The following is a 15,067-nucleotide window of genomic DNA, read 5'->3' as shown; positions in this document are numbered from 1 at the left end:
TTTTTAGTACCACATTTTCACATGAAGTGTACCACATTTCCACATGAAGTGTACCACATTTTGTATGACATAGTACCACAATTTTGTGGGTAGGGAGTGAAGCCAAAGAAATGTTTTGATTGGGGATTTTTCACCAACTTCCCCTATAAAAAACAAGGAATAAGAGAAACATTAAATTTTTTTTCAGAAAAAATTAATTTAAAATTTAATTTTGGAAGCTTCGATAATGGAAAGGTGATTAGCAAGCCCGACCAATCGCTATCAAGTTACGTCTAACTTCACTGGAAGTATTTTTGTCACATACGTACGTGTAATTTCGTACATATTTTGTAAATTATAAAGAATTATTTCTGATTAATTTGACGTTAGTAACATGAAATATTATAAAATATTGTATTATTTAAAAATCCTAAACCACATTTTCTTTACCCTATTCTTTTTTATTTCTTTCTTTCGGGAATTTAAATATTTTAGTGTATCATAAAGTCGTAATTTTTCAAAATGGACTTATTTATTTAAAAATCCTGAACCACATTTTTTACCCTATTCTTTTGAACCAGAAGAAGCTATTTAATTTCCCCTGAAAAACACTTCATTCAAGAATATTATTACACCAAGAATATATTTTAAAGGTCGGGTAGGTTTCATGTGATACGATATCACATGTTTATATCTATGAAACGGAACAACTCGATACATAACTTGAATAAAAAGTTATACTTTTGACGTAAAGAGTAATATTTTCATAAGTTGATAGGATAAAAGATCTGTCACATAAAATTATCTCGTAATTTTATTTTTTTTTTGGTAAAAGGTTTACACGATAGATTTATTTCTTATATCCAGAAATTTTAGGTATCTGGTCAACTGCTTCTATTTGGTCAAAAATCCTTTGTCTAGTTTTAATAACTAAATATAAAATTCAATTTTTTTTAAAAAAATTAAAGATATAATGCAATGATTTTCCCAATGTCCACAGGCTTGTTTGTATAAAAACAAACACCCAACGAATGCACAGCCTGTAAATGCTGCGTCTGTCCATCCTTCCATTTTGCTTTTTCGATATTTGACATCAATTACCCATAATTCTTCTAACCACCAATTATTGCACTAAAATATATAACCCCATTTATGATTTTCAAAAGGTAATATTTTTCCCGCAGTAATGATCTTTGATTCCTGCATGCAACAATATTAATTATAAATTTCCACCCACCGGGCAATGCCAGAAAAGAGACCAACTTTTATATTTCGCATCTTTCAAAACCTTAGTTTGTTGATTCTGCGATTCAGTTCCTGTGTGCTTCGATATTGAATATTTTCTTGGTTTTTCCCAACTGGGTTTTGTTTATGAAAGCCCAATTTATATGTGGTTTTTAATTACAGCTAGTTTGCTGAACTTGGGGGGGTGCATCGGGCTTCGTGTGTTGGGAGAATTGACTTGGCATCGTGTTCTTGCTCCTCCATATAACGTGTGTGTGTGTGTGTCGGCAGCATGGTAATGTGGCGACTTGCGCCTCTCATGTACTCCTAAAATGCCCAGAATACCAACCACTTCACGATTCACAGATCTCAATGCCCATTTATTGAATTTTCAATCTCGTGGATTGTTTATTGTGAAGGTTGAAAATTTGTGTACACTTGTTTAAACCAAAGGTTGCTTTCCTTAAGCTTCAAACATTTGGCAAGTCAAGATACACAGAACTTGGAGGAGTATTCGGCTCTTATGGTGGGGGCTGCTTTGTTTTGTTTATGCGTTAATATTAGTGGGATTTAGAGTTTTGGAGCCATAATCAAGGGAGGGACGGTGATATTTTGGGGATTTGCTATTTATTTTGTTAGGTCTTCAAGGTGCACTGCCAATTTTTCAACCATTTCAATCCCCTCGGGTCTCTCTGTTTTCCATTGGTTTCCCATTATTCTATTGCTTAATGATTTGTTGGCACACCAAATTAGCTTAATTCGGAATCTTTTATTGTGGGTTTAGTGTAGTACCAAGTATAAAGACTTACTTATTTGAGTATAATATGTTCCTTACCGTGGGTTATCCCCCTGTTTTGCATGGTTTAGGGAGCGAAACTAGGCCCGTAAAATTGGGTATCCGTGTTCATTTATAAAGGGTTGAACCATTCAGTTTGGGAGGATAGTTCACTTGTTTGATAGGATTCTTGATTTCAAGAAAGGGCATCTTTTCTGAAAAAGAGGAAATGGCGTGTGAAAAGTCGAAGTATGATATTTGGTTGGGGAAGCCGCAGAGTGTTAAGGAGAGAAGGGAGAATTTCTTATGGAAAATGGGATTTGTCGAGGGTTCTAGTGCTTTAGATGAATATGAGGCAATGGGGTTGGAAAGGGTTACTGAATCTACTGGAGCAGTTTCGAGTTCTTGTGGATTGTTCGATTCCTGGGACGGTGACAATTTACCGTTCGAAGCACGGGGACCAAATAGTGATGCATGTTTCTCAGTGGATTATTCCGATCAGGATTGGTTGGATGATCTTGAAGAAACCAATGCAAAAAACGAATCTGTCAAACAATGTGAAGTGAATCAAATTCAGGCTAGTGTTGAAGAGGGTGGAATCGTGGATAATAGAACGAAGAAAGCTATAAGGTGGTGGAGACACTTCACACAAAAGATGAAGAGAAGCCAAGCTGTTAAAGCATCAAATGAGTCTAAAACATTTGCTGATTCACGAAGCTCAATTCGGGTTAGAGTCGAACAGAACGGAAAGCGGTGTGTGGAGTGCAGTGCTGTCTACGCCGGACAAGAGATCAATGCTCATAATGGCCTAATTTGGACAATGAAATTTAGTCCTGATGGCCAATACCTGGCTAGTGGAGGTGAAGATGGATTAGTTCGTATCTGGCGTGTTGGCTCTGTGGATGTTGATTCCAATACCGAGAAATGCAGATTTGGTGGCCAAGATGTCGACAAAAAGAACGATTCTATTAAGAAAAAATCTAGCCATTTATCAATCATCATCCCTGAAAAGACTTTCTTCATTGAAGAGAAGCCAGTGCGGACTTTCCGGGGACATAGCAGTGATGTTTTGGACCTTGCATGGTCTAAATCTAATGTAAGCGAAATATCTGATATTCCAGTGCTGTACTCGATATTAATCTCATTTGTATCTATTCAAGATTTCTTATTTTCCTTTTTCCTTATTGCAGTATCTTCTATCATCATCGATGGACAGAACAGTTCGATTGTGGCGAGTAGACTCGGATGAATGCCTCAGTGTTTTCCATCACAGCAATTATGGTAATTATCTTCTTTGCTTCAGTGATTCTTTTATTTTTATTTTTTAAACTTATTATGTTCCCGTGCTTGAGAAATTCTTGAATTTTGGTTTCAGTGACTTGTGTTCAATTCAATCCCGTTGATGAGAACTACTTCATCAGTGGTTCGATAGATGGTAAAATTCGAATTTGGGGAGTCACGAGTGGTAGAGTTGAGGATTGGATCAATGCTCATGATATCGTGACCACAGTATCCTACCTGCCCAGTGGAAAGGTGTGGTGCTATTGTACCTTGATCTTGACTTCCAACGAATTTTTCTACCTTTGAATTGTGTTGAGGTTTCCCATTTTTTCCTACAGGGTTTTGTTGTTGGTTCGGTTTCCGGTGTGTGTCGTTTCTACGAAACATCAGCAGAAAACGAGTTGCTGCTAAATGCAGAGATAAACTTTATTGGAAGAAAGAAATCATCTGGCAACAAAATTACTGGCATCCAGGTTAGTATCACCACTAGTCACAATTTCCCGGTATTATACATTTTTTTGGTCCTTATTTTGGGCTAAGTTTATATATTCATCTATCATTTTCAGTTTCTTAAAGACGACCCAAGAAGAGTGATGATAACATCAGAGGACTCCAAGATTCGAATTCTTGATGGGCTTGAGGTTGTCCGAAAATACAGAGGTATAGAACTCATTTGAGCATTTATGATCTTTGAGCCGGTGTATGATTTAACTGTTACTTCCGAATATAGCAACAGGAGCTCGTCTTATATTTACTTATGATTTGATCGGTAACTCTTGATCATTACAGGCTTGGCAAAATCGGGTACTCAGATGTCGGCATCATTTACATCAGACGGAAGGCACATAATATCAGTTGGGGAGGACTCCCGCATCTATATGTGGAACAGTGATGATTCATTCATCCAAACATCGAAACTAGCCAAATCTATTCGTTCATTTGAGCATTTCTTCTACGAAGGTGTGTCTGTGGCCATACCCTGGACAGAGTTCCACACAGAACAAAACCATGGCAGTTCTAATTCTGGTATGGAAACAAAGAACAACCAAGATTCCCCATCGAGGTTGTGGGATCCGGAACGGTTCTCCCTAGCAAATTGGTTTTCCATGGATGGTTCCTCCAAAGGCTCGGTAACATGGCCTGAAGAGAAGCTTCCATCATGGGATTTTCCCTCCGGCGAGCAGGATTGTAAGCCATGCAACCACTATGGTGATCACCATCTTCATCAGCATGAGGTTGACAACCATAGCTCAAGAATCATATCCTCTACATGGGGTCTCGTTTTCGTGACAGCTAATTGGGATGGCACGATTAGGACGTTCCATAACTATGGACTTCCGACTAGAACTCCGTTCAAATTTTGACCGAGGGAGGAACAGTTGCAGCAAAAATATGGAATTGGTTTGTATGATCCCATGTCTGGAAGTTTGATCAAAATGTTCATCTGCGTTTCAGTTATTTTATTTCTGTATCAGCAAAGGCCATGAAGATTCTTGGTCATTGTACCGTTAGGTCAGGGAAGCAACAAGCTGTGCAGTTTTCTTTTTTTGGCTAATTAGATTCTCCAAAACTCAAATGTACATGACATATTTGGAGTTGGTTGCTTATATATATTTCAAATATTTTATTATAATTCCATTTTTTTTTATTTTTTTTAAACTTTGCTGTTGTGACAAGTGCTTCATATGCTTCTTGAATCTATGTATCAATTTGACTCAAATTCGAATATAGAATTTGAAATCTATTGGTACCGCTGAAATGTTTTTTTAAAAAATTGAAATTCATGTTGTGATAAATCCAAATCCTTTCGTCCAACATCTCAATATAAAGTCATTTCAAATTCTTCCTTCTAGTACTTTCTCATATTCAAATCCTTCAATCTAAACATAACATAAAGTTGTTTAGGTGCAATTATTTGATTTGAACGAAGAGATGTGAGAGATGATGTTATTTAAAATATATTACAACTGAAATGATATTAAATTGAACAAGTTGATATGTAAGATTTGAAATTCATTTCAATTTTATCTATCCAAAAAAAACTAAAATTGTATTTGGATCGAATGATTTGGATTGAAGAAAATATTTGAAAAGAGAATTTGAAATGATCTATGTTGAGATTGATTTAAAATCCACATTAACGACTCAACAATTTTGAGATTTTGAAATTAATTACTGATTGAATTTATTCAAACAAACCAATGAATTTATTTATTATGGAATTGAAATATTTAGCTTCAAATTAATCCATCCAAATACAACTTAAAAGAGTTCTAAATACATCATCTCAAACAAGTCAATTCAAACGCAACTATGATTCAAGGATGGCTTATAAAATGTAAAGAACTCTACTTTTTATCTACATATATAATTATAAAAAAAAAGTAGCTATCTTGTGAGACGGTTTCACATATATTTATTTATGATACAAGTCAATTATGTCTATATTTTAAAAAAAAATATTTTTTCATAAGTGACTCAAATAGAATATTTCTCTAACAAAATTGACAAATAAAATCATCTGAATTTTTGTGTTATAAAAATATCCACCTTCGACAAAATTATTCACGCGGACCTTCCAAAATTCTGTAAAGCCTGAGTACCTTTGCATAAATAGGAACACATATTTATATTTAAAAAGTACATATACAATTGGTCCACTTGATTATCATCGGACAAACAAAAGCAACACAAGTACCAAAACTACATTTTTACACAAAAAATAGTGATGACATAAAAAGCCAATATCGAACGTCACGATTGGCCAATATAATTTAACTTGGTAAAAATAAATTAAAATTAAAAATTTAATTTGTTCCCCATTAGCAAAAAAATAAAATAAAATAATGCCTACATATCCTATATCTATAATTCTATATATTATTCTATAATACATGATATTGTTCTCAATCCGGAGATAAAACTATTCCACGTAAACTACATCAAAATCCCCGAAGCCTGCCCAGAACCAAACCATCAAACTTGCTTACGCACAACCACAACACTTCTAATTCCTAATTTCCTCTTGGCAAAAACTTGTGTGAGACGGTCTCACGAGTCGTATTTGTGAAACGGTCCTCTTATTTGGGTCACTCATGAAAAAATATTACTTTTTATGCTAACAGTATTACTTTTTATTGTATGATCCGTGAGACGGTCTCACATGAGACTCACTCATTAATCCTCTTTCCTTCAAGCTCAAGGAGCTAGAAAAAGACGGCGGAACACAGAAGGCTACTATTTTCAGGACAAAATCATATAGGTGAAGATTATATTTCCAGCGGTGATTTCAGTTGAGAAGAAACATATACTTGCTACGTTCTGCATCAGAAGTGGTACGTGCACTTTCAATGGAAGACTGCTAGTATATCTCATCAAAATATGATTACAGGATGTAAGGTTTTACCAAGGTTTGTTCATGTTACTTGAGTGATCAGCTCAAACTCTTAAACTAGATTTTGGACGAGTATCGTTGGAAACTAATTGATAGAGCACATGAATCATGCCGATTTACATAATGCTAACAAGGAATGAAAACAAATTCAAAAATATGTTTGCAAAAGGGATGATTCATACATGCAGACAGAATACTATACTCCAGGTCATAAACACCAGACTTGATAATTGTGGCAGGCGGCCATGACAACCGAGTATTTAGTTTCAATCTGATCATAAGATTTAGTAAGAATCGATGCATCTATGGATATATACCTCTTCCATAATGTCGACAGCCCATATTCTTATCTTGCATGCCTAATGTTCTACTCGACTTGACTACTGAATTCTCTCATATGTAGCAACTTTAATAGGCCATCACCTAAAATTGCTGCAACATCATGGTTTCCTGAGGTACCATGTGGTTAAAATAAACTTATGCCAAATCACAAGTGCCTGATTCTACAAATTATAGCCTCCGACATTAGTGTCTTATATCACAACTTAAGCCACTTACTTTCATCAAGACATATGGTCTTCCAACAACAGGACAAGCGAAAATACAGTGTCTATCTCCCAATATCATTTCAAAAATGGCAGATGATTCAGAAACAATGACGAGTTCGTCCCGAAGAAAAGCTAACATATTCTCAACAAATGGATTTGATCAGAACTTATTCTGAATCTTACATTAAGAACACAATAGAATCTTTATGAATCTAATTCCAACAAATCTTTAACAACGATTAGAGTTAAATACAGTTGAAAACATTTCTAACTAAAACAATTTCTAGATTGATTTTTCCTCCCTAACCAAGCGTCAGCTCTAAGCAGTATACATGATGATTTGCTCCAAATTTTCTATTATCCTACTTTCTAGTTCAAGAAAACTATGCTAAACTACACCAAAGTAATAATTGAAATAAATAAACAAATAAAGAAGAGTGGGACAGAGACAGTTCACTTATCTAAAAGTCGAAGAATGGATTGAAGAGATCGCAAGAAGATGGTGAAGGAGACACCATTGGAGCAGAAAACAGCGTCGATGGAGACACCATTGGAGGAGAAAACAGCGTCGACGGACTAGGTATGAACATGTTATTGTAACCCATCATCGCAAATAGGTCCGAGACCGGAGAGAAGAACCCCGGCGAGATTGGTTGCAGAGCACCCGGCGCCGGAGATAGTATTCCGGTAGCAGGACCCACTTCAACGTCGGCGCTTTCGAGAATATTGCACAGAATATCATCAACGCCAGTAGGATTACCGGTGTTAGCTGTGATTTCTCTATCTTTAGGAGATGCGCTCGTTTGCTCTATGGAAGCTATCCGGGCAGCCGGAGAGAGGTCCCCAGCTGCTTCGCCGGACTCGGCGGCGGAGGATGCGTTCCCGGTCAGGCGCTGGACCAATTTCATGAAGTCGGTCACGGTGGTGTGAATGACTTTGGGAGAAACTGCGTAGATTATGACCGGCTGTCGGTCTTCCGGAGGAGGAGGTTCTTGCCGTGGTTGGGTTTTGGCCGGCGGCGGAACTGGTGGCTTTCTGATCTTGTAGGAGTCTTTGTTGACTTTGAGCACGGCGGGCCGAGGGCCCTGCAGCTCCTTTCTTGGCGGTGGCCTGGTGGAGAAAACCTCCGGAGGATCCATTGACTACGATGTGAGCTGGATTCAAGAAAATCAGCGTCGTTTAGTGCAAGATTAGAGAATCGTCTTGAAATATATATATTTTTGATGTCATCTGAAAAAGGAGGAAACTTTATGCAAAGTCACCAGTTGCGCCAAAATATATCAAAATAAAAACCACTTTTTTTATTATAAATAATAATAATATAATAATAATAATAATATTTGGTGCTGATGAAGCCATGTAGACACCATAACAACAACCTCATGTTGAAAAAATATTCATATTAAATTATAAAAATAACTAATTTAACATATAAATTTAACAATATAAATAATCAAAACAACTGGGTTCCCCTTGAAATAAAAATGTCTCAAAATATGGAAAATTATAATCAACGTGGAAAAATTTATTAAGCTGACTCTAACTAAATTGAAATTATTAAAATGTTTCTTGAATATCCTAATTGGGCATCCATTGTCTATTGAATTGTCAACGGTCAACCATTATAAACACACTTCCAGCGTGGGTGGGCTGTTTAGACTTGACTCAAAAGTCTTTTGTGGCACATGGAAAATCATATTAAGCCATGTTTCTCTCCAAATTTTCTACTTTTTTTTTTTAAAAAAGATGTTCGGTCAAAATTTACCCAAGGATAATGGTTTAAGTAAATTGTCTCCAATTTTTTTTATTCTCTATTACTCGTCAAAAATAAAAACTATCATTTTTTGTTGCAATCTGAATATACATCTATTATGACTCTTAATTTTGTCATTCTAAAAAAATAAATATTTTATAAATCTTCTTACATCCCAAATATACCATCTCAAAATATGTCTATTTTTTTTTTTTTGTGATGATAAAATAATTATATAATACCTAACACAAGAGCATATTTGTTCTTCACTTTTTTACTTTATCCAAATATTTTATAGATTTATTGATTTCTCAATTTTATCAAAGTAATTGGCTGGACGAAAAGTGAAATTAAAATTCAAATCCTATTTCTACTAATAAAAAATCATATAAAATTTAAGATAAGAAAAAGACATGCCTTTTTTTTTTAAATAAGTTAGTTTCACATAAAATTAAAGTTAAAATATATGCTATAGTAAAAAAAAAATAGCTAGTAATTATAATTTATAAATCACTGAGATTTTTTTTTAAACGATGACAAGTAGTAGTATATTGATGATGTTGTCGAGACAAGACAATGTGCTTGAACATAATCATTGTGAGTTCTTTTTGTTACGCTATTGTCATCAGATTGCATCAGCCAGCTCGAAGTAGTTTGTGAGTCTTGTTGGACATAATTATCAGTTGATATCTTTGTAAAACGAAGCTTGTTGAAACACCAAGTTAAGCACCATGTAATAATATAACTTTTATTTTATAGTACTCATTTTTACAAAACTTGTTAACGTTATTTATTTTACAGAATTGCAATTAAATGAGGAGGAAAAAAAAACTATGCATTGGTGGAAATTGAAAAGCTTTTGTGAGGTTATGGAAAGAGTATGTGATTTTCAATCAATGTCTTTTTTCCGTGATCAATATTTTCAGCCTTCACGAAACAAGTTAATATAAGATGAGTTGTTTTACAATAAAAGATCTTGGTCAAAACAATATGAAAATTCCAAAAAATTTAGACAGTAAGCAACGTCATGTACATGACACATTAATGGTTCCAATTGATTCAAACAAGCTAGGAATGTTCTTTATTTACGGTTATGTAGGTACTGAAAAACATTTGTATGGAATACCTTATCAGCAGTCTTGAGATTGAAGAGAGAAATTGTGTTAAATGTGGCATCCAACAGTATGTCATCTATTTTTTTATCTGGTAAGAGAACTGCTCATTCTCGCTTTATGATTCCTTTTATACTTAATGAAGAATCAACATGTAATATCAAAGAAGATGATCATCTTGCGGAACTTATTGTGAAATCCAAACTTATCATATGTGATGAAGCTCCAACGATGCATAAATTTTGTTTTGAATCACTTGATAGAATGTCATTAACCCTTCTTTGCAAATCTCATTAAGCTCCAATAGTGCTTATTCCAAGAATGTCTTTAACCCTTCTTATCCAATACTTTATTTCATATTCCAACGAAGGCAATTTCCACTAATTGTTTCGTATGCAATGACAATTAACCAAATTTAAGGACCATCATTATTTCATGCATGATTTTTTTTAAGAAACCCGTTTTCAGTCATGATAGCTATACATCGTTATATCAGAGTTGAAATTCTAAGAGCCTCAAAATTTAATATGTGATACAGACATTAACCAAGAGGCAAAAACTTGTGTGAGACGGTCTCACGGGTCGTATTTGTGAGACGGGTCTCTTATTTGGATCACCCATGAAAAAATATTACTTTTTATGCTAAGAGTATTACTTTTTATTGTGAATATGGGTAGGGTTGACCCGTCTCACGGGTTATGACACGTGAGACGGTCTCACATGAGACTCACTCTAACCAAGAAAACTCAACGATAAATATTGTATTTAATAAAGTTTTTCATAATTCGAAATAATATTTTTTCCAATTGTTAAATGTATTAATCACTGTGAAGGTATTTTTTTTTTACTTTTTAATTGCATTGTAAAACTTTTTATATAATCTAATTTTTAAGCATATTATATATGAGATACAATAAGTTCATCGTACAAATAAAATATTAGTTAGCTTCAAAAATAAAATAAAATAAAATATTAGTTATAATTTATAAATAAAGAATAGGAAAGCTGTGAAATTACCTAAAATGTTTCCTCGCCCTCATCCAACTAAATTCTCCGAAGAACGAACGGCTAAATGGCCCAGAATTCGAATAAAGCGCAGTCTACCAGGTCTACGCACAGCCCGTACACGTTAGCCCCTCCACTTACGTATGGCCACGTCATCAAACGCCACCCCTCTAATCACCCGCGACCCCCCTCTTCTTCTTACAGCCTCGCCACTGTGAAATTCGCCGAAAATATTCAACAAAGCAACAATTTTGGAATCCCCGAATTCGTCCCCGGACAATCGAATTAATTCCACCCCATCCCTGGAAAATGGCGCCGTCATCAATCCCCTCGGCTCCCGGGAGCCACCCGCAGCTCGGAGCCGCCGGGATAGCTAGGGGGACGAAGTACAGGTCATTGAAGGAGATCATGAAGATAGCCAAGCTTGTGGTGGTGGCGGAGAATGGCGAGGAATGTGGCGGCGGTAATTATTACAGCCGAGTGGCTTGCGAGCAATGCGGTTCCGGTGAGCGAGATGATGAGCTGATGTTGTGCGATAGTTGTGACAGAGGGTATCACATGCTCTGCCTCCGCCCGATCGTGGCCCGAATCCCTATGGGGCCGTGGTTCTGTCCCGCCTGCTCCGATGACAACAATCGCCCGCTTAAAAGTAATGAGAATAAGATAAAATAATCAATCTCTACATACACGCACATGCACATGTATGTACATACATGGCTATGCGTTTTGTGAGCCCATTTATGATTATAATGTAGAAAAAATAAATTATTAATACATATATACACACTCTTGTATATCTGTGTATGTGTGTGTGAGAAAATGAGGGAAATTTGAGCTGCTTTAGTGGGGAAATTTAGTTTTGATGAAGAGGTAAAATGCAGGTTTTACGCAGAAGAAGATTGTTGAATTTTTTAGGATTCAGAAATGTGGGCAATTGACAGGGAAATGCGCCTCTCCTCAAGGTTGGATTTTGTTTTGATTTATTTAACAGAATCGTGACGAAACAATTCTTTTGCCTGGATTTTTTGAAGTATAGTGAAAATGCTTTTGATCTAATATTGGTGAAGAGAGGCATTGGATACCGACGAAAACGATGATCAGGACATTAATTTGCATTAACAAACAACTTCGACCAGTTATGATGCAATTTATGGTTCAGTGAGGAAAAGAGTCAATTTTCACTAAAGTTCTGTGTGCTGGTTCAGAATTTAATCTGGATTGAAATGCCTGATAAGGAAACTTTAAATTATGAATTTCTCAATTGGTATTTTTCGATTAAAACATCCCTTTCACTGTCAAAGATTCAGAGCATCCCATTGCCAATTTGTTAGGATTTATGAACTCAATTAATGTGATGTATGCAAATCCTGTCGTTTTTCAAGTTTGTTAAATGTTTCTTGTGTCCTCTAGAGAAGTTTTTGTAGTTTGTCTATAAGATCATAGTTGCTCATTTCACGCTCCGTGAGTTGCTTATTGTCAAATAAACTTAATTTGAATAGAATTCTGAGTATGATCTGGAGTGATTTTATACTCTAAATGTTGTCTCTTTGGTTTTTGTGTACTTGCGATATTGTTAATCTGCTGTGACGAGGAAAGTTACAGTGTGAATTAATCTTAAACCCAGAGTCAGCGTGGACTTAAAATTAATGGCATGGCAAATGAAATGCTGCTTGATAAAGCGGAGTAGAAGAGAAAAAATCTGTATTGGTATGGTTCAAGTTCTTGTTAACAGATAGGTGTTCGCCTCAGCTACTCTTATTTAGGAAGTGAATATGCTTCGTTTAGTTCTTCATTAACCAGATGAGAACCTATTTTAGCCCAAATCAATCACTGTGGAATCTGTTCATGTTGAGATCATGCATACTAATTGGGTTTCAAATTTATTTGTTCATAAGACTGGTTGGAAGAATGTTTCATGATTCAGTTGTACATTTTAACATTATAAATGAAAGTCGTTTCTTATTAATATAATAGCTAATTTCAGATGCTAAAAGGCGCCGAAGACGTTCTTTAGTGTTCCACAAGAAGCGTAGGAGATTGTTGCCATATATTTCGTCAGAAGATCCTGTAAGAAGGCTAGTTCAGATGAGATCTCTTGCCTCGGCTTTGACAGCACTGTGCATGGAATTCAGCAATGAGCTTACTTACACCCCTGGCATGGCGACTAAATTATCTAATCAAGCTATATTTGAAGATGGTGGCATGCAGGTTTTGTTGAACTTCAAGAAGAAATTACCATTTCTTTTTAGCTTTAACTCATTTCCATGTCTTTTTTGATTAGGTGCTTGCCAAAGAAGACATCGAGACATTAGAGTTGTGTAGGGCTATGTATGGTAGAGGCGAATGCCCCCCTCTTATTGTGACATTTGATTCGTGTGAAGGGTATTGATTTACTCTTTCTTGGCCATGTGAGTTCTTACCCTTAAACATTGTGTTAATACAATCCTACCTTGTTTAATGTTGCAGTTATACGGTAGAAGCCGATGGTCCTGTAAAAGATATGACGTTTCTTGCAGAGTATACAGGGGACGTGGATTACATTAAGAATCGGGAGCAAGATGATTGTGATAGCATGATGACTCTTCTTTTAGCAACTGATCCATCTAAAAGCCTTGTTGTCTGTCCAGATAAGCGTGGAAATATTTCCCGCTTTATCAATGGCATAAACAATTACACACCGTAAGCTTTTAAGCCACAATGTTCTTCTACTCTACCTTTTATCTTATCTTGATCTTTTTCTATTTCTTCAAAATTGTCAACAATTTTTCCCTCCATTTGCAGTGATAATTCCATTTGGCACCATGTTTGGAAAGCTGAAGCTCGTTAGGATGACCAAATATAACTATATATATACAATCTCTCTTATGTCTAGCGAGAAATCATAAAATATGTAACCAAAATTATTATTCCAGATATACTCATCAATGTTAGTTTGATATTGCCCAACAAATACCTTGTGATCCATGGGTCTTGAATTTGTGATCCTGCTAGCTTTTGCACCCTGTTAAAGATGAATTTTTTCTAAAACTCAAGCTCTTTGGAGATGGCCTAACAAGAATTTCATAATTTAACGAATTCAAAATTCTATCTTGTTCATGGCATCACCAAAAATTGGTTACTAGTCATGAAATGAATCAATTTTTTTGCAGGGAGGGCAGAAAGAAGCAGAATGTTAAATGCGTGAGATACAGTGTCAATGGTGATTGCCGAGTGCTTCTTGTTGCAACTCGTGATATTTTGAAAGGGGAGAGGCTGTATTACGACTATAATGGATATGAACAAGAGTACCCAACCCATAATTTTGTCTAGTTCTTGTCAGGAGAAGGAGTACCCAACTCATAATTTTGTCTAGTTCTTGTCAGGAAAATTTTGTCCATCTATCTACAGAATAGTGATTTTCTTTTTCCTTTATACCACCATAGTCGATATGATATCAATCATAGTACTTTTAAATTATTTTATCTTGTAGTATTTTTGGCCATTAAATGGCTTTGAGAAATTATAGTTTGCAGATGAAAATTTCTCCAGATAATGCATGTAAAAGATAGAAACATTTAGTTTGCATGCAGCATCCTATCATGTACATGAGTTAGATTAAACCACGTGATTTAATGTATTTGCATCAGGGTCCAATCGACTCAATTTATATCCTTTCTCCTTGTGTTTTTGTTCATCTGTATTGTTGCTCTTTCTGTTTTCTTCTTTTATTTCTGAAATACGAAATTTATGCGTTCCTTGAAAACAGTGGCCGTGCCCCCCTATGGTTAATTTTGACCTGTTTATAATCATTTTGTGACGTTTTTAATGTGAACTCGCATAAATTTGTTATACTTTTACTTGTAAACAATGACTGATTTTCAGGCTAACAACAAGATTTGTGATACGATTGCACGGTGCTGCTGCTGAACTTTAACGGAAAAGTGTGCTGATTACTGATTAGATCACATGCTGGTGTGATCTTTAATCTTGACGTTGTTGAGTTTTGTATATCGTCTT

At 35.5% G+C, this 15,067-nt stretch overlaps 3 protein-coding genes across 5 annotated transcripts; 2 read left to right on the top strand and 1 right to left on the bottom strand.

Annotated features, from left to right (window-relative positions):
• Positions 1-1,047: 1,047 nt before the first annotated feature.
• LOC140810752 (uncharacterized) lies at positions 1,048-4,877 on the top strand. Of its 2 annotated transcripts, XM_073168729.1 has the most exons (7): positions 1,048-1,807; positions 1,852-3,074; positions 3,169-3,259; positions 3,354-3,511; positions 3,598-3,732; positions 3,826-3,919; positions 4,049-4,877. In XM_073168729.1, exons 2-7 carry the CDS (start codon positions 2,208-2,210, stop codon positions 4,621-4,623), a joined length of 1,920 nt encoding a protein of 639 aa, XP_073024830.1. In that variant the 5' UTR covers positions 1,048-1,807; positions 1,852-2,207; the 3' UTR covers positions 4,624-4,877. The 2 variants fall into 2 exon arrangements, with proteins under 2 accessions (XP_073024830.1, XP_073024769.1); XM_073168668.1 differs by having other exon boundaries at positions 1,048-3,074.
• A 2,527-nt stretch (positions 4,878-7,404) lies between these two features.
• On the bottom strand, positions 7,405-8,451 carry LOC140810663 (protein MKS1-like). Its single transcript, XM_073168566.1, has one exon. It carries the CDS (start codon positions 8,338-8,340, stop codon positions 7,663-7,665), a length of 678 nt encoding a protein of 225 aa, XP_073024667.1. The 5' UTR covers positions 8,341-8,451; the 3' UTR covers positions 7,405-7,662.
• Positions 8,452-11,093: 2,642 nt separating this feature from the next.
• On the top strand, positions 11,094-15,036 carry LOC140810523 (probable Histone-lysine N-methyltransferase ATXR5). Of its 2 annotated transcripts, none has more exons than XM_073168382.1 (6): positions 11,094-11,720; positions 11,953-12,033; positions 13,056-13,279; positions 13,353-13,453; positions 13,538-13,750; positions 14,221-15,036. In XM_073168382.1, exons 1-6 carry the CDS (start codon positions 11,381-11,383, stop codon positions 14,378-14,380), a joined length of 1,119 nt encoding a protein of 372 aa, XP_073024483.1. In that variant the 5' UTR covers positions 11,094-11,380; the 3' UTR covers positions 14,381-15,036. The 2 variants fall into 2 exon arrangements, with proteins under 2 accessions (XP_073024483.1, XP_073024553.1); XM_073168452.1 differs by lacking the exon at positions 14,221-15,036 and adding an exon at positions 13,853-14,205.
• The last annotated feature ends 31 nt before the right edge of the window (positions 15,037-15,067 follow it).

This window comes from Primulina eburnea, chromosome 1, assembly GCF_022965805.1.
Source record: "Primulina eburnea isolate SZY01 chromosome 1, ASM2296580v1, whole genome shotgun sequence".
Taxonomy (NCBI): domain Eukaryota; kingdom Viridiplantae; phylum Streptophyta; class Magnoliopsida; order Lamiales; family Gesneriaceae; genus Primulina; species Primulina eburnea.
Note: the sequence above shows the minus strand (reverse complement) of the source record. Positions and strands in the feature narration are given on the sequence as shown.

What these genes read in the sequence shown, in the direction of transcription:
- LOC140810752 (XM_073168729.1), top strand. Translation starts at nt 2,208, where the DNA reads ATGGCGTGTGAAAAGTCGAAGTATGATATTTGGTTGGGGAAGCCGCAG. An exon ending in TTGCATGGTCTAAATCTAAT is followed by an intron (nt 3,075 to 3,168) that starts GTAAGCGAAATA and finishes TCCTTATTGCAG; the next exon opens with TATCTTCTATCATCATCGAT. An exon ending in CCTACCTGCCCAGTGGAAAG is followed by an intron (nt 3,512 to 3,597) that starts GTGTGGTGCTAT and finishes TTTTTCCTACAG; the next exon opens with GGTTTTGTTGTTGGTTCGGT.
- LOC140810663 (XM_073168566.1), bottom strand. Translation starts at nt 8,340, where the DNA reads ATGGATCCTCCGGAGGTTTTCTCCACCAGGCCACCGCCAAGAAAGGAG.
- LOC140810523 (XM_073168382.1), top strand. Translation starts at nt 11,381, where the DNA reads ATGGCGCCGTCATCAATCCCCTCGGCTCCCGGGAGCCACCCGCAGCTC. An exon ending in GAAATGCGCCTCTCCTCAAG is followed by an intron (nt 12,034 to 13,055) that starts GTTGGATTTTGT and finishes AGCTAATTTCAG; the next exon opens with ATGCTAAAAGGCGCCGAAGA. An exon ending in ACATTTGATTCGTGTGAAGG is followed by an intron (nt 13,454 to 13,537) that starts GTATTGATTTAC and finishes TTAATGTTGCAG; the next exon opens with TTATACGGTAGAAGCCGATG.